We start from the raw sequence: 18307 nt of genomic DNA, 5'->3' as shown, positions 1-18307 counted from the left end.
GGGCGGGAGCGAAAGGCCCCTGCCGGCGCAGGCCTGGGGCCCACGGCTCAGAAGCAGGCTCACAGCCTGCCCCACCACGGGGTCCTGAAGGGAGTGGGGCCAACCGAGAACCTGGGCGGGTGCACGCGGCGGGTAAGAGCCCAGGACACACAGGGGCTCCTGCCTATTGGCCCCCTGGCCATTCCTTGCTTCCCTGACTCCCATCCAAAGCGTGTTTTTAAAACGTGTCTTTTGAAAATCTGGACGATTAGTGACAACCTCATGGAAAATAAACTAACAGTGACTATTGTTTCTAGAACATTTATGACGCACCCAGTTGACAGGGAGGGCTTCACTCAGATTAGCTTTTTCTCCTCTTGAGGTAGGCGCCGTTGTTATCCCCGTTTCATAGAACAGAACACTGAGGCCCAGAGAAGTTGTCCCTTGGGGCCTAGACCATGCCTAGTAACGGGGCACTGCCTCCTACCCCGGGCGGGCCCCACCTCTCCCTCCACGGGGGCCATGCCCCGGGCATGGGCCCTGCTCCCAAGCACAGCCCCAGCGCCGCCCCCCAGCCTGCCGCAGCTGAGCCTCGTACCCGGGGGTCGATGACCAGGTAGGTGCGGATGTTCATCTCCTTCAGGTAGGGGTCCCGCTGCTGCCCGTGCCCGTCCTCCACCTCATACGCCTTGTCCAGGTGGTTCAGCGTCGCCTCTGTGATGTGCACCCGGCTGGGGGAGACGAGAGTCAGACAGCAGCAGGGCCCAGCGAGGGCAGACACCCACCCGGGGGTGCAGAGCAGGCAGGGCTGAGCAGGCCGGACCCTGGGCGGGCTCCCCCCACCTTCAGGTCGCTGATTCCCTCTCTGACCCCATGCTGATACCCCACCACCGCAGCCCAGAGTCAGCCCCAGACCTGTGACCCCACCGCCATCCAGCTGAGCCTCACCCAGGGACTCCAGCTGCCTCCATCCTGTTGGCCAGGGACACGTCATGGGACCACACATCATACTGCCACTTGCGCAGCCCGATGACGCCGCACAGCACATTCCCCGAGTGTATGCCCACACGCATGCTGATGTCCACGCCTGTGGCCTCCCGCACCTGCCTGGGGCAGAGGCCCGTCAGCCCACCCCAGCCAGGGCTGCTGGGGGGCCCTGAACCCTAGGACAGGCTCAAGGTCCCTGGTAGGGGGTGTGGCACGGGGTGGGGGCAAAGCAAGGGTGCGGGGAGCGTATGGGAACAGGGCAGGCCCAGCTCACAGAAGAGAACGTTCTCAGCCTGAGGGGGCTGCCTCCTTGCAAGGCGATGAGCCCCCCATGTCTAGGAGTGTGCAAATGGATGTGGCCGCCCCAAGCTCAAAGGCTGTTAAAAGGAGGAGGAATTCCAACTGTCACTGGTCACGGTGGCTCCTGCTGGAGGCCCTAACACACTATCACTGGGTGTTACCCCTGCCTGGCAGCCCCAGCTGGAGTCTGCAGAGGAATCCAGACACTGCCCCAAACCCAGGAGAAACAAGGAACGTGGGGCCAGCCCTGGGGGGCCTTACACACCCCCATCTCTGGGAACCGGGAGTACTGGGGGTTGCCAGCACCACTTAGTACAAGGAGCCCCAACTTCAGAGTTCCCTGGGGCCCAAGGCACCCCCAACACGAGCAGGCCTCCGGGTCCCTTTGATAAGTGCGTGAGGGCCTGGGCAGCAGCCAGTGCCACGTGTCCGCCAACGGGCTAGGGATGGACCGAGCCTGCCGGGGTCAAAGCCAGTGGGAGCAGAGGGCCCCGCACAACCTCCACGTGCTCCAGGGAGGGAAGGAAGCCCCAGGGCTGTGGCACCAGCCCGAGGTCACACAGGCGGTGACGCAGAGCCAGCCTGTGACCTGGACCGACTCCCTGACCGGGTTTTTTTCTGGTGAGACTTCAGGAGGACAAGCCGGAGCTGGGTTTGCGCGGAAGCTGTGCGCTGCCCGGCAGCCCAGCCGCGCCCGGCTCTGCCCCGAACGCTGGGCCGTTTGGCCAAGCCCGCCTGGCCCTCCGCCACCCGCTTGACCACCACAGACCACGGCTGCTCAGGCTCCAGAGAGCCTTGTGGGGAGCTGGGATGTTGGTGGCAAGGAGCCGCAGGAGGCTGAGGGCTAGTCCCCCAACTCTAGGGTCTTCACAGGGGGAACAGGAAGCAGACGGAGGCCTGGAGCCCAACCCTGCGTCTGCCAGCTCCCCTGCTGCTGCGAAGGCTCAGCCTCCGGAGAAACGGAGCCCAGCTGCCCGCCCTCATGGCCCTCAGCTCTGAGACTCTCTGGAACTCGGAGTCCCAGTGGGCCCAGAGGGAGGGATGCAAACACACTGCTGAGTGGTCCAGGTAAGCCTCATGCGCCCCTGGAGCCTCACTTTCCTCATATGCAAAGCAGGGACAATGCATTCCCCAGCATGCCTTGGGGAGCAGAAGGGGCCCGCCGTGGGAACAGGCCCCAGTGCCCCAGGCTTGTGCATGGTACCTACTTAATGGCCTCACACATGTCCAGCCCCATCTTCACACAGTTGCGGGCGTGGCTGGGCAGGGACACGGGCAAGCCTGACACGCAATAGTAGCAGTCGCCCAGGATCTTGATCCGCATGCATTCATTGGCCTGCAGGGCAAGGGGAGGCCTGGTCAGCAGATGACCCAGGGGCCAGGGAGCAGGCATGCTGGCCACCTCCCCACACCCTCCAGAGTCAGCCAGGCTCTCTTCTGGCCAGGGCCTTTCTCCTGGGGCACCAGCCACCAGCAGCTGCCTCTGGGCCCGGCAAAAGGACGGGGAACACGGGGGGTCTGCAGGAGGAACCCCAAGCAGGTGTCAGGGATAAAAGCAAGTGTTACCAAGGGCGGCCACCTGAGGGCCTCTAGGGAGGCGCTACCTTCGTTTCATTCATCTATGCAATGTCTGAGCATCTACGGAGTGCCCTGCCCTGCCCCAGACACTGGGACACAGCAGTGAGCAAAACAGAAAACAATCCCTGCAGCCAGTGGCAGAGCTGGACACTAAGCTACATAAATAAAATCTGCAGACACCCATGATAAGTGCTATGGAGAAAAATGAGGAATGGGAAGGAAGAGGAAGTTCCCAGGAGGCCAGGAAAGGCCTCCCAGTGAAGGTAACATTCAAGCAAAGTCCTAAAGGAACTGAGGGAGCAAGCCATGCCAGGATCTGGAGGAAGAGCATCTGGGCAGAAGGAGGCAGCATGTGCAAAGGCCCTGAGGCCAGAAGGGTGTTTGAGACACAGCACAGCAGTCAGTGTGGGTGGAGTGGAGAGAGCAGGAGGGATGAGAACAGAGGTAGCAGGTGCCATAAGCTATGGGGTCAGCAGGTGTCAAGGTGACCCAAGAGATGACTCTGCTGCTAGGGATACAGGGTTTGGGGAGTGGGGGAAGAACAGAGACGAAAGATGGGAGTGGGGAGAGAGGGTGGGGTCACGTAAAAAAAATGCCCCTGGAGGGGAAGGGGAGGCCCAGGTAGGCTGTCTGAGGTTCCATCTGAGGTGGTGCTGCAGCTACTCGACCTCCATAAGCCCTTAGCAAAGGTGGCCATACATATCAAGGCCTTGAGGGTGGGGTTTTAGGGAACAGGAAGGAGAAGCTGCCTACTGGGCTCCAGTGAAGCCTTGCCCCAGCTCCCTCCTGCCTTTTCCCAGAGGGCTGGCCCCTAGAACCAGGGTACCCTCTGTCTCCAGATCCAGTGCCCACTCCCTGGCATGCCCACCAGGCCTGTGGGTGGCCACCCAGCGCCAATGACCAGGCCAGGCCCCACGCCTCCCTCGAGGTCCCCTACCCGCCAGGCCTTTGTGAGCAGTCCCCTTCCTAAGCCCTCCTGCAATGACCCATCTGAGTGTGTGCCAGCTGCTTCCCGGTGTGCTCCGTCTGGTACGTGCTGAGTTCTGAATGGCCTAACGGAGGTGGGTGAGGACAGCGCTTTCCTAGAAAGCAGCAGAAGCTTGGCGAGGGCTGGGACACCCAGGCACAGGCTCAGGGCACCGCTGCCCTTATCTCATCTCCTCCAGAGCCAGGCGCAGGATAACAGTCTGGATCCAGCCCCGCTGTCAGGGATTTACAGGAGGCCACGTTCCCCAGGCTGCTCTGCCCCGCGCCTTTGAGACTTACACACTGGAGGAGTTGTGTGAGTGTGTTGGGACAGAAAATGCCTGAGCCCAGACGCAATGCGGACACCTCTGAGAGGAGGCCCTGGCTCTCGCCAGGAGGTTACAGTTCTGGAATCTGATTGCTGATAGGAGAAAAGGCTGGGACCAGCTCTGCCTGCTGTGTCTGCCCAGGGACTGGACACTCTGGCCTGAAGACTGGCACCTGCCATAGCCTCCCTCTTCTCATCTATAAAATGAGGCTGCCTCCTGGGCCTGCCATGGAGAGCGGACTGTGTCCAAAAGGGCAAGGGCAGGTCCTTGGCTTTGTGGCAGGGGAAGAGCCAGCTGTGGCTTTGCGTAGTGAGGATGGAGCCTGGGCCCACATGAGGCCCAACCTCTAGGAACCTCCACCAGAGAAATCACGAAGGAAGGAAGCTCCTAAAGGAAGGCTCCCGGCTAAACAGACCCTCAGAGTCACACAGTCCACAGTACCCAGGGGGGACAGCTCTCCAGAGCACCCCTGGCCAGTGGTGTCCAACTGTAATTTGGTTACCTCCTGTGACGGGAAGCTCATCTCCTGAGATGGAGCCTGCTCCTGGTGAGGTAGTCCCTCCCAAGATTGAGTGCGAGGCCAGAACTTGTTCCCGTCAAGTTCTAAACCATCGATTCTCTGCACATGGAGTCACCCGGGAGGCTCTGAAAAACTCTCATGGGTGCGGGCATGGGTACTGGGGTTTTACTTAAGCTTTTCATGTGATTCAAACACGCAGCCAGGATGGAGAGCCACTGCCCTAAATCTTACACTTGGGTCTCTACTCAGTGGCTACCACTTCCAGGAAGCCTTCCTGACCACCTGGGGCTGGGCTAAATGAGCACCCCCAAGTCCTGCCCCCTGTACCCCTCTCTTCCAACCACATAGCACGTAGCCCGGGAGCAACTTGAGGGCAGCCCAGGGCTGCTACTCAGCAGGTTCCCGGACCAGGTGGTAAATTAATGAATAACTGAGGCTCCTCCCCAGCCCCCTACACACACCCCTGGAGCTGGGTGTTGCTTGTGAAGACAAAACAGTGAGATCTCAGCTCAGCCCTCTTTGGTCTCCAGACCCCTCCTGCCTTGGCCGAACCCTGGAGGCTCTCCCTGCCCAATGCCCTCCCTGCTTGCCACCTGCTATGCTCCCCAGGGTCCTGAGGTCAAATCCCGCTCCTCAACTCAGCCCTCAAGTCCTTGAATGTCTGACCCTGTGACCATGTTCCCCGCCAACACACTCTGTCCCACTCACACTGAGCCACTTTCATTGCATGGACACACAGAGCTTTCTTTCTTCTCTAGGTTTTTGCATATGCTGTTCCCTCTGCCCATAACACTGTTCCCTTTCCTCTTCAGTTTCTTTTTAGGTTTCTCAAACTTTAATGTGCAGACTATTCACCCTGCGATCTTGTCAAGAGGCAGATTCTGGGCGAGGCCTGGCATCCCACAGTCCTCCCATGCTCCCAGGGGAAGCTGAGGCTGCTGACCTTGCGTAGTGAGGATGGAGCCGTCTCCTCCTCCAGGCAGCCTTCTGGAGTCCCCCTCTAAGCTCGTGAAGCCCAGTGCATTCCCCAGTGTGCACTGACAGTCTCCCCAGAGGCCTCACACTCTGGGGGACAGGATCCTGGCTCAACATCCACTTTGACCATGGGGCACTTGAAAGCTTTGCTGACTGAATACTAAAATTCAGCCCAGGCCTCCCCACACCCATCTCAGCACAGCGCTGGACACAGGACACGCTGTGGATGCGGTGGGAAGGGCTCCTGACTTTACCATCAGCGGAGGGGAGGCAGCACAGGTCAGTGGGCTCACCTTGGCGATCTGGTCGAACTTTCCGAAGAGCTCGTTCAGCACCACCACCAGCTCTTTTGGGGAGCAGTCGCTGGCCAGCTGCGTGAAGCCCACGATGTCAGCATAGAGGATGCTGGGGGTAGGGGGGGCCAGCAGGAGGGTCAGGGCCAAGAGCCCCTGAGCATCTGCCAGCCCTGCACCCAATCACCCCTGCGAGCCCTCTGCCGCCAGGGATTGGGAGAGAAACCCCCCGCCATAAGGAAGAATTAAAGTTCCAGAGGCTTCACATCAAAGCAAAATGAAACAAGCCCCAGTTTGCAGGGGCCCTCGGGCACCCCCACCCCTTTAGAGCCTCACCACAGATGACTGAACGGAGCCCTTACAGGTGGGTTCTCGGGCACCTGGGAACTTCTCCCCTTCCCTATACCTGGATTTCACCTCTGCGCAGACTTCAGCGCGAAAGCCCTGGCAAGATGTGACTGCACGCTCCCTCCAGCTGAGCTCCACACCCAGCGCTTTCACACATCTAGTCCTCACGCTGCCCTTGTAGGAACCCCATTCTACAGACGAGCAAACTGAGTCCCAGGGAGGTTAAGACTTGCTGGGAAGCCAGAGCTGCATTTTGCGCCAGATCTCCCCGCTCCTGAGTCTACAGTTCTGGACCGTCCACAACCCAGAGGCAGCAGGCCAGTGTCGGGGGTAACGCTGAGCCTGCAGGCGGAGGACCAGGGTGGAGCTCACAGCGCCCACATCTGTGCTTGCTCAGGTCAGCGCCGCTGAGTAAGACTCTGCAGCCCCTTCAAATCAGTCAAAGATGGTGTCAGGACTGGGGGGGTCCCTGGCGGTCACCTGGGTGGGGCTTCATCTCCTTTTGGGGGGCCTGTGCCCCTTTGAGAATCATCTGAAAAGACCCCTTTCTTCCCAACAGTCACGTTCGTGCACAGAGTTTCACAATTTTAGGGGGCAGTGGATCTCCCCCAATACTAATCTAATCTGCCCCCACCCCCTGGGGGAACAAGTGGGAGACTGAGGCCCAGGGAGGCGCCTGGATTTACCTCTCCCCAGTCCCCGTGCGGGCTGGGACCTGGGCCTACAGGTAGGAGGGCAGCGGGCCACCTGCCGGGGCCGCCCTGGGAGACACTGTGCATACGGGCCCGGCCAGCCACCCACCTGACGTTCTGGTGCCGCTTGACGTAGAGGCTGTGGAAGTTGTTGTCAGGCAGGTAGCGGCGGTCCCCGCGCTCCTTGAGCCGCTCGATGATGGCCAGCTTCATGCCCATGGAGATGTGGGCAGGCAGCACGGACAGCAGCAGGTTCTCCTGGCACGTGGGGCACAGGCAGGGCGGCGTCAGGCCCCGGGTCTCCATCCTCTCTGCCCTCCTGCCCCTCTGCCCACCACGTGCCCCATTGCTGCTGGCCTACACCCTGCTACCAACCCGGCAGGCACACACCCTCCCGTGTCCCCAGCAGCCCCCGGGATGACACCAGCACAGGTGTCTGGCCAGGTGCCCCAGGCGCCTCACCGTGCCGTTCAGTGAGCACATCCTCAGAGAAAGGATGCAGGGCGTGGGGCCCGGGGGACAGCCGGGGGGCCGGGCAGGGCCAGGCGGGTCCCACCTGCTGGCGCTTCTCGATGCGCAGCTTACGGCGGATCTGAATGCACTTCACAGTGTAGGTGAAGAGGTCTCGGGAGGCATCCTGCATCTGGTGCTTGTGGAAGGCGCCCGTGAGGTTCCCGCACAGGAAGACCACAGCGTTGGCCAGCAGCTGCGGGCGGGCCGTGGCGGGCTCAGCATCAGGCCAGGCCCGTGCCCCAGGACACCGACCCCCTTGCTGGGCTGGTGACGGCACCCCCTCCCCGATCCCTGGCCTCCCAACCCACTCGGGCTGCAGCCTCCCTGGGGTGGGCAGGCAGGGAAACAGGTTCAGACTCACTGGTCTCCTAGACTCACTGGTCTCCTAGTAGGTCACTGTGACCCCAGGACCAGGACTCAGGCCTGTCTCAGCATCCGCCAGACACTCCCTGGTGCAGAAGGGCTCAGGCCCCAGAGACCAGAGCAGCCAGCCGCTTCCAGGGCGGCAGGAGCACAGTCCCTCACAGAGCCCGGAGCCCAGAGGGAGAGCCAAGGACAGCCACGGAAGGCACAGGGCCAGGCTGGCTGCCCAGAGCTCGGGCCCCCACCTCCCAGACCAGACACCAGGCCTGCTCAGGAGGAAAACACATCTGCGCGTCACCGCTAACTGTTCATAATCACTCAACGCAAAGGACACCAGACGCGGCGTCCGACCCTGTGCAGATGGGGCTCTGGGCTGAACGAGCGAAACCTCGGGAACAGGGCCTCACCCAGCAGTAATGCACTGGACCCAGGAAGGAGGCCCGAGGGTCAGGGCTCGAGGGAGGGGCTGAGCCTCTGGGGTACCCCAGGCCAGCAAAGAAAAGGCTTCAGGGCAGGGCACCTGCCTACTTGGACGAAGCCCGGCCTCGAGGCCACCCGTCGGCAAACACCTCTGTCTCCAAGGCCTCCAACTCACCCGCTCCAGCCTTGGCTGCCCTCGGCCCAAACCAAAGCCCCACCCAAGGCCTTAGCCGGCCCCCGCGCCCAGACCCACACGCCCCTCACCTGCAGCCCTACCCGGACGCTGGGCGTGGTGAAGGCCCCCATCAGAGCGCCGAGCACCAGGAGGTGGGAGGTGCTGGAGACAACCCCGGCCACGACGGCACCCCGCGTGCTGAAGGGCAGCAGTGTGTACACCACGAAGACCACGAACAGGAAGAAGGGCACCTGCACACAGAGGCGTCGTGAGCGCGGCCACCACGCCGCCCCCGCCCGGGGCCCAGCTGGGGTCACTCGCAGCCCCAGCTCGTGGGGATGGCCCTGGAAGCCTGAACTCTGAGGCTACGCCCCCCTCCCCGCGCCCTCGGCCCTCAGGTCGGCCCCTTCCCCCACCCTGTGTGGCGAGAGGCAGCGACAGACACAGGATAGAAGGAGAAAACGATGCCCAGCCAGCATCATCTCCTACAAGCTATTTACCGTCTGGGGCTGAGGCTGCGCCTCCGCCGCCCTCGTGACCCAGCGAGCTCTCGCCTGGTGCCCACTGCCCACGGCCCTCCCTCCGCAGGAATGGTAACTACTGCCACCCCCAGCAGCCCAGCTCACCGGCCCCGCCCACGCTCTGAGCTGGCCCCTGCTGCTCCCCACCCCCCCCACCCCGCCCACCCCGCCCGCTCCCACCCCTGCTGGGAACGGCACCCTCCCCCGAGCTTCCCACCTGCATGGCTTGCCCGAGCCTCACCCCACCCCAGTCACAGGACCCAGCCCCAGTGGTCAGAGCCGCCCCCCTCCCCGGTGACAATGACCGTCCAGGGCTGGGCCCATGCCCCAGGCCAGCCAGCGCAGCTCAAGCTGGTTGAGAAAGGGCTGTCTCTTTCAGCTGGCCTGGGTAGGCTGGTGGACGGGCAGCCCGGAGGTGCCGCAGGCACCTCTGTCCCGAGCTGGGGGTGGCCTGACAGGGAATGAAAGAGCACAGAGGCAAGCAGAGCCGGGAGAACTCGGGACCTGGCCTTCCTGCTGAAGCCGCGGACCAAGCCCTGGGCCCCTCCCGGCACGTGAGCCACTTCGTGCCTTTTTGCCTCTTTGAGCTGGAAATGTGTCATTTCCAGAAAGAGCACAGCCAGACATTCAAGTGGACACTCTTCTCCCACCTCACCCCCATCTCATCAGCACAGGCCTGAGAGAACAAGATCAGCCCAGGGCCCATCTCAGTCACAGAACCACAGCCCGGAGAGAGGGAGGGGCCCGTGGCTGGCACACCCAATGCGGCCGGTCTCCAGAAGGGATCTGATGCCCAGAGTGCACAGCTGGCTGGCAGCCCCCAGCCCCCAGGGGCGCCAGGGTCCCCTGCCCTGTTACCTGCTCCCAGTCACAGGCCTCCTTCATCCATGAGTCAAACACCAGCACGTAGCCCAGCGTCACAAGGCAGGCCCAGATGAGTAGCGCCGAGGCCCTGAGCCACCGGCGGACGAGGCACTCAACATACACGAGCGCGTAGAGAGCCACAAACACGGCAAGCGTGAAGAACGCCGTCCCCAGGACAGCCTGGTGTCTGGAGGGGTCCTGGGGGGGGGAGGGGGCGGGGGGAGAACACACACAGAAATGCGGTAGCTTTCCTCAGCAGGGTGCCACCTCCTCCAGAAAGCCTGCCAGGTTAGCCTGTCCAGCCTGCCCTAAGCAAGGTCACTTGCTGCTTCCTCCACGTGGGTGGTGGCCATCCTGCCTCTAAACATCAAGTTCTTTCTTACCTCAGGCTTTGTGCTGTTGCCTCTGCTAGGGGTGCCTTCACCACCATCTTTCCCCAGTCACCTGTGGGGCCCAGCCCTACGACGTTCTCACTCCCCACCCCTCCCCCTCAGGCGTCCCCCGGGGTCCCCAGCAGCTCTGTGCACACCTGCAGGGCACAGGTACAAGAGCACAGGAGCAAAGTTGTGCAAAGCCTCCTGGGGGAGAGGCCAGTGCTCCTAACTCATGAAGAATGAATGGATGTTTATGAGGAAATATGACCAAAGGCATCCCAGACAGGGGAAGAGCGGAAGGAAAGGTACAGAAACGTGACACTGTGGGGAGAAGGTAACAGGCAAGACGTTCACAGGTGGACAGCACCTGGTTTCCCCCAGAGGCCCGTAAGCTCCATGAGCACAGAGACTAATCTGGGGCCAGCACCCAGTGGGTGCTCAGTAACTCTGTGCCGGATGACAAAACAAAGGCCCTCGGGTTTACATCCACAGAGATACAGGCATCACCGGCAGAGCACCTACTGGGTGCTGGCCACCTTACACATATCACCCTGTTAACAGTCTGTAGTCTCTGATGTCTTCTTCTAGAACTTTACTGTCCCATACAGCCACCACTAGCCACATGTGGCTATTCAAAATTAAATTTCCAACAATTAAAGATAAAATTGAAAATTCAGTTCCTCAGTCATACTAGCCACATTTCAAGGGCTCAACAGCCACGCAGAGGTAATGGCTAGAGCAGGACGAGGCCTAAGGCAGAGATAATATCAGTGGTGCCTGCTGTCTTAAGAAGGATTCTGAGACACACACGCCCCCACCCCGGCCGGCTCCGTGAGAAAGAGTGCTGGGATTGATGCATGATGTCTGCCACGGTACTGGAAGTGGGAGTGGTGATACACAGGCCTTCAGTAAAATCAAAGTCCATTGTGGAGAAAAGTGAGGGTAATTTATTGGGCCAAATTAATGTAACATCTAAAACCACCCCAGACTTAAAAATTAAAATAAAAAATGTGTCTTCCTCCAGCCTAAATATGCTCCGTAGCACTTTACAGATGCAGAAACTCAGGCTTTAAGAAGGTGATGACTTGCCCAAGGCCTCACAAGTACAAAGCATCAGAGCTGAGACCCGGAGCCCAGGGAAGCCCCCAACGCCCACGGGCTGCCCCCACTCACCCCGTAGCTGAAGGCGATGATGATGAGGACGGCGCAGGCAGTGATGGCCACCAACAGGAGTGTGAGTAGCAGCGGCCCATGCTGGCTGGTGAGGCGGTACTTCTCGTAGAGCGTGTCGTGGTTGGGGCCCTCCTCGCCCTCGTTGAGGAAGTAGCGCCCCTTGGCCGGCATCCTCCACCTCTGGCACACCCGCCCAGCAGTCCACGCAGGAAACCCTGCAGCCTGGGGAGCATCTGTCTGCCAACACCCACCCCTGTGCGCCTAGGCCTCTGGTTTCTCCGAGCCAGGCAGGCGGAGCTGGGCAGGAGTCCCCTCAGCCAGCAGCTCCATGGACACGCGGGGCCTGCACTGCTCCAGCCGCCAGGCCTCGCTCACTGCAGAGCCCGCATCTGCTTTTGCATCCAGGCCCGAATGAACAGACACGCAGGGTCCTCAGCTCTGCAGAGACACAAGGCAGACCAAGATTTGACCTGGACTGGGAAGGCTGGCATCGGGCGAGAGCAAGGCCAGGCCTCATAGCCCCAGGTCTGATTTATCAACCTTAACCAAACCTAACTTTTAAGTCTTTAAAGCTTGGCCCACCCCAAGGTCATAAAGCTGGTCTCCTGTGTTTCCGAGAACTGCGCGGTCCGATGCAGCAGCCACTAGCCACATGTGACTATCAAAAATTTAATTTAAGTTTATTAAAAGTGAAATTAAAAGTTCAGTCCCATATAGAGGCTACGTGGAGAAGACAAATGGTGGCAGGAGGCGGCCAAATCTACGACGTGGGCTAGTCAACAACAGTGGTACCCAGGAGAGATCCTGGAGGGCTTGCTAAACCGCAAATCACGGGGCTGCATCCCCAGTGTCAGCAGGACTGGAAGGGGCCTGAGAAGAAACGTGCATTTCTCACATGTTCCCAGAAGCTGCTGAAGCTGCTGGTCCACACTTTGCAAACTACTGGCCTACAGGACAAATAACCCACTATTAACCAGTCAGTACCACGAGAGAGAGTGGGGGTGTTACAGAATAAAATAAATCTAAAAGGCTTACGAACCCAATGCGATAGAAAGGACTTTACCTGGATTTTGATTTTTAAAAGCTGCAACTACAAAAAAAATGTTGAAACGGCTGGTGAAATCTAAATGTGAACTGAAGGTGGGATTAAGTTAATAAATGACACTTAATTTTTTTGAGTATAATAATAGCTTGATGATTACATTTAAAACATTTTGAAAATTAAAAAAAAAAAAGTCAGCCCCTCAGCCACAGCAGTCACATTTCAAGCGCTCAACAGCCCACACAGCGAGCGTTTATTACACTGGGCAGCACAGAGATAGAGCCCTTCCATTATCCAGAAACTTCTACTGGAAGGCACTGCTCTAGAAGTTTGAACAGTTTACTTTCACATGTAGGTCTCCGATCCATCTCAAGGAACTCCTGTGTATGGTGTGAGGCAGGGACCAAGCTTCTTTTTTCTGAATGGATATCTAATTACCCCACCAGCCTTTCGTGGAACCGCCATCCTTCCTTCAAGAGTTTTAGTGGACGCACCTCTGTCCTAAGTCAGGTGGCCATGCATGTGAAGCCTGTTCGCAGACTTTCTTCTGTTCCAATGGTTCTTGTGCAAAGACCTCACTCACTCGATTACTGGAACTTCTCAGTGAGTCTTGTGTCTCAGACACTAACGCCAGCTTCACTCAGAGCATACCCCTTGCATTCATGTTATGTTAAGCTTCCACGTAAGACTGAATTTTTCTAAAAGGGCCCACTGACAAGAATTTAAGAACCTTGCAAGCTTCGCTTCATAGATAAGGAAACTGAACCTCAGAGAAGAACACGGTGGACCCTTTATGACAAAGTTGAGAGCGGACCCCAGGCTTGCAATGCTTAGCCCAGAGGGGCTCCCTCTTTCCCCAGCACCATTCATTTATTTGCCCATTTGTTTATTCCCAAACAGCTCGTTAACCATGCCTAGGGCACACCAAGCCCATTATATCTCCTGTGTGTCAGGCTAGCTCTCTCTCCCCCTAGGGCTCCCAGTCTCCAGGGAGAGAAAGTTACCAAAAAAATGTGCAATCCCTAGATGCAGCGACTGGGGCTTGGGGTGGCTGACATATTCCCAGCAGGAAGCTTGTGTCAAGGGAGCAGCCCTGGACCAGGAGTCCAGGCCCCCAACATCCTCCAGGCCTGCATCAGCAATAGGAACCAGGACAGGGCAGGGGGCAGGGAGGTGGACATGGGAAGGCTCAGGGCAGTCACAAAGGGTGCAAATGGCCACTGGTGGAAGCTGTGAAGGAAAGTTGGTCCACAGCCCCCAAAGGCAAAATAGCAGGGCACCCAGAATCCCAGAGTCTGAGTGAAGTCCCCCAGTGAGTGCCAACTGCCTTGAGTAACCTGGGGCCACCTTGGATCGAGAGTCACCTGCGGCACTATTCCACCTGGGAGCTCCTGTTCCTCAAACCCCAGGAACAAAATGGAAAAACCACATATTTGGTGGGGGAGGAAGGGGCTGTCTGCCTGGAGTCCTGGCCCCTCTGCTCCTTCTGGGCCCAGGCAGGTGTCTACAAGCCTTGGCAACTACCTGTTTAACCCAGGCAACCCTGAGGGGGTTGGGCCAGGACCGCCAAAGTGTGCAAAGTGTTTGGACAAAAGCTACAAATCTGATTTCTACGTGAAATACTGATTTCCAACTGTTGCCAGCTGATTTCTAAAATGTGCTTGGTGCCAACAGCCAAAACGTGGAAACACCTGAATGCCCATCGACGGATGGATGGATGAAGAAGATGTGGTGCATATGTACAATGGAATACTACTCAGCCATAAAAAAGGATGAAATAATGTCACCTGCAGCCACATGGATGCAACTAGAGATTACCATGCTAAGTGAAGTAAGTCAGAAAGACAAAGACAAATACCAAATGATATCACTTATATGTGGAATCTAAAACATGGCACAAATGAACGTATCTACAAAACAGAAACAGACTCATAGACACAGAGATCAGACTTGTAGCTGCCGGGGGAGAGGGGAGGGAGAGGGATGCACTGGAGTTTGGGCTTGGTAGATGCAAACTATTACATTTAGAAGGGATAAACAACAAGGTCCTACCGTATAGCACAGGGAACTATATCCAATCTCCTGGGATAAACCTAATGGAAAAGAACATAAATATATGTGTAACCGACTCACTTTGCTGCACAGCAGAGATCTGCACAGCACTGTAAATCAACATTACTTCAATTTTAAAAATTTATAAAATTTGCATAGCGCAGCCCACTAGTTTGCCACCTCTAAAGCTATACTCACCAGTCTTTGTTCCACAAGAGGCATTTTTTGAGTACTAGCCATATATGCCCAGCCCTGTGCTAAAGGGGTCACGAAACAAGGTAAGGTCCCTGCCCTGAGAAGCCCCCACTCCAGGGCACGTGTAAAACAGCTGTCATGCTGTCACGCCAGGTGCCTGCACATCCACCTCCACTCTCGCCTTCATAACCTGCTAAGGCCAAGGTGTTACAGCCATTTCCCAGATGCAAAACTGAACCCAGAGAGGGAGCGTGCCTTGCCTAAGATTACACAGCTGGAGCTGGTTGGTAGAAGGGCTGGGATTCAAACCTGAGTCTGCCAGCTTCCAAACCAAACCAGGGCTCCTTGGCCCAGCCTCACTGTCTTACTGAAATGAGAAAGGCTTCCCCATGGAGCTCCTTCCAGAAGCAGCAGGTCCCAGTGACTGAACCAGTTGTCAGAAGTATACACAACACTGCCTGTCTCTCCGGCCTGGTGCAAACACCAGTGCACCGGGACTGCCAGGCTGAGAAACCCCAAACTCCAAGGAGCCAAGGCAACTCCCCAGAGCTGCTCCATCCCCCAGGCAAAGCCCCCAGAGCAGAGCTGTGGGTGGCCAGGACATGCACAAGTGTGCATGTGTGTGCACGTGTGCACGCGCACATGCACGCGCGCGCGCGCACACACGCACACACACACACACACACACACACACACACACACACCATGGAGCCTTTCACCCCAGATGCCAACCTGCCCTTCCAGGCACACAAAGCCGGGCTGAGCCAGGCATGGAGAGAGAGGGATTAGTTGGAAGATTCCGAGAGTCTTGGGAATTCAGGCCTGGTAAACACTCCTCTTGGGGATCTAATTAGGCCACTTCCTGGGCAACGGCAGGCGGGAGAGGAGGCAGACAACGGGCAGTACTGGGCACGGAGACTAGGCCCCCCAGGGACCCCGTCCAGCTCTGGCAGAACGAGGCAGGGCTGGGAGGAAGGGCCGCACTTCTCCCTCCTGCAGACAACCCAGCACCGAGAGGCACCTGCACAGGCCAGCTCCTCTCCAGGAGGAGACCCAGAGGCCCCTCTGTCAGGGCAGGTTTCAAGGCCCCTCTGTCCAATCTCCAGTTCTTCTGCCAGTTGCCAACTCAGCTGATAACTGGGAGGGCCCCATGAGGCCCTGGATGAACCCCTCTGCCAGGTCTCCAGCAAGTGTTGCCGCAAGCTCAGCTCGCAGGCCTCGGCGATGGGAAGCTCATCCCCTCTCGGGCCAGTCTTCTCCAGCACTGGGCGCTGCTCGGACTGTAAGTCCGACCTGAGGTCAAGCCAGGCCCTGCCTCCCCGTCACTCCCTCACCCACACCCCGCGGGTCCTCTGTGAACTCCAAAGACACCAAGAGCAGAGACATCGAGCCCTTTTACCTGGAGAGGCTGGGTTCCCAGGGCTGCCTCACCATCACTCACACCTCACAATAACTCTGGCAGGGGAGCAGTCCCATCTCACGGAGGAGGGGGACCCCAAGGGTCCAGTTGGGAGGGTGTTTCCCGCTTCTGCTGGACACGGTCCTCTCCCCCTCTCTCAGCCCTGGTTCCGGGGCCACATGACCCAGGTCTGGCTCATCAGCGCAGTCTCTCCCAAGCCGCAGTGACTGGTTTCAAGATGCACATGTGACCAAAACCATGTCAGCGAGATTACTCTTTGGGACGTTTGCTGGCCCACGAGGAAAAGATGCTCCCTTTGCCCGCGGCCTGGAGCCGCTGGCACCACCTGAGCCACCACAGTAGACAGCCCACCTGAGAAGGAAGCCCACCCGGAGAAACGATGAGAGACAGAGCCCTGAACACACCCGCTGGGGCCGCCAGATCCAGCTCTGTCTGAGGCTCAGGCAACCCCCAGATATTTCCTCCAAGGGACAGTCAATACCCCTCCCAGCTGAAGCCAGGGGAGCTTCCGGCACTTGCAACCAAGAGTCCCAAGGCCCATGTTGGGCCTCCCGCCCCAGTTTGCTGTGTCCAGAAAGCCCTCGTGGCCCCTTGATGAGTCCAAGTCGGGAGAAGTTAGCTCAAAGGTGAGAGCGGGCCCCTGCAGACGCAGCCAGTCCTGGCTAAGACCTCCTCTGGAGGGACGCCAGCCAGCGAGGGGAACCCTTCACCATCCCCACCCCAGCTCATACCTCTGTCACCGTGTCCCAAACTAAGCAGGGCAGCAGGGGGCTCAAGGCTGCGGGAGGAATTAGGGAGCGGAGGGATGTACTTAGGTAGAAACTGATACCGGCGGAATCAATCTCTTCCCCCAAGCGATCCTGGTGGACTCAGTTCCCCGCAGCCGCAGGGCCTGTGACTGAGCAGGACAGACCGTCACAAAAGCTACTGACTGCTTGCTGTGTACCCGGCACGGTAGTCTCTAAATCTGCACCCCTGCCCTGGAGGGGAGACTGCTGTGCCTGTTTTCTGGGTGTGGCAGCTGAGGCAAAGAGAGATTCAGTTACTTGCCTGAGGCCACAAAGCGCAAGAGAGAGGATTTGAATACAGGCCACTCAGGGCCCTGCCCGTCACCCTCCCAATGCTGACATTCAAAGAGCCCATAACATCTCAAAATGTCAGCCCCTTTCTGCCCTCCCCCTTCAAGGCCCCAGACAGAGGGTGGGGGGCAAAGTGGACTCCATCAAGGTACCTCCCTCTGCCTTCCAGGGGCAAGATGAGGCAGCCATGCCAGGGAGCCGCCTCGAAGCCAGCAAGATCCAGGAGGGCCTCTTCCTCCAGGAAGCCCTCTGAACTACCCCATACACAACGTCTTCTCCCTTCCCTGCAACAAGACAGGACTGGGGTCTTCTTGCCAAATACTGACAGGCGGGGTCCAGGTTCCTCAGCTAGAGGAGCTGCTGGAGATAGGGCGCTGGGACCTCGAATTATGAATGCAGGACGGGGCCCTCAGGGGTGCTCAGGAAATCCTTCCCCAGCGGAACTGGCTGATCTGGCAGCACCCCCAGCCCTACCACACCCCTGGGGGAGTTCTAGCCCACCCCAGCTTTCACAGACACAGACAGGATACCCACTTCCTCACCCAAGCAATACTGGCAGGAACCCAGCCCGGCTTCCTCTGGCCCTGCCCTGGCAGGCCCCAGAGCTGTACAGGGCCTGGTGGCCCCAGAAAGGGGAAGTGGGGCCTCGGGGTGTGAAGCGGGGCAGGCAGGCAGGCCTGAGGAGAGGAGAGGGCCCACTCGAGCCCCTCAGGCCGGACCCTGTACCCACGCCGTGCCCAGGTGACCGCACTGCTGCAGCCAGGAACCCACCAGCACTGCCTTGCCCCCTAGGCCAGCCCAGTGCCTGGTGGGCTGGGTCACTGGCAGACATTCTGTTTGCTGAGGGACTCATGTTAATGCCACCTCCCTCAGGAGACCCAGAGCTCTGTGAAGGAGAGCCACCAGCCCCGGCCTGGCACCTAGGGGCACCCAGAAAACCTCATGGGACTAAGGGCCTCCCCAAGCCTTAGTCGTGCCGAGGCCTAACCTCCCTCCCCATACCATTCTCTCCTGGACATCTGCGCCCCTCGGGAGGCCTTCCGAGACGTCTATCAAACATCCCCGCACCTGCCTCACCAAATTGTGGTGGGATTTACGTCTGTGTCCTGCAGCGAGGCCCCGGCAGAGGCTTGTGGGATGACAGATGGA

The 18307-nt window shown here is 58.9% G+C and overlaps 1 protein-coding gene and 1 long non-coding RNA gene across 13 annotated transcripts in view; one reads left to right on the top strand and one right to left on the bottom strand.

The window, feature by feature from the left end:
• The window catches only part of ADCY7 (adenylate cyclase 7), a 60779-nt gene that overhangs the window by 16283 nt on the left and 26189 nt on the right, over window positions 1-18307 (bottom strand). For 8 of the 12 annotated variants that reach the window (XM_067720069.1, XM_067720072.1, XM_067720071.1 and 5 more), the window contains 10 exons: window positions 14465-14505; window positions 11371-11808; window positions 9818-10021; window positions 8528-8689; window positions 7524-7673; window positions 7077-7225; window positions 5928-6039; window positions 2475-2602; window positions 928-1086; window positions 578-710 (listed from right to left, as the gene is read on the bottom strand). In XM_067720069.1, coding sequence (XP_067576170.1) covers window positions 578-710; window positions 928-1086; window positions 2475-2602; window positions 5928-6039; window positions 7077-7225; window positions 7524-7673; window positions 8528-8689; window positions 9818-10021; window positions 11371-11541 — 1368 coding nt within the window. In that variant the 5' untranslated portion in view covers window positions 11542-11808; window positions 14465-14505. The remainder of the gene's footprint in view (window positions 1-577; window positions 711-927; window positions 1087-2474; window positions 2603-5927; window positions 6040-7076; window positions 7226-7523; window positions 7674-8527; window positions 8690-9817; window positions 10022-11370; window positions 11809-14464; window positions 14506-18307) is intronic. The other 4 variants (XM_067720070.1, XM_067720079.1, XM_067720080.1 and 1 more) reach the window with 2 other exon arrangements.
• Window positions 1695-7205, top strand: LOC137215216 (uncharacterized). The gene is made up of 3 exons (XR_010939216.1): window positions 1695-1887; window positions 2140-2334; window positions 4011-7205. It is a non-coding gene; the product is annotated as an uncharacterized lncRNA (long non-coding RNA).

The sequence above is a fragment of the Pseudorca crassidens genome, chromosome 20 (assembly GCF_039906515.1).
Source record: "Pseudorca crassidens isolate mPseCra1 chromosome 20, mPseCra1.hap1, whole genome shotgun sequence".
In the NCBI taxonomy this organism is placed as follows: Eukaryota; Metazoa; Chordata; class Mammalia; order Artiodactyla; family Delphinidae; genus Pseudorca; species Pseudorca crassidens.
This window is presented reverse-complemented; position numbering and strand designations above follow the sequence as displayed.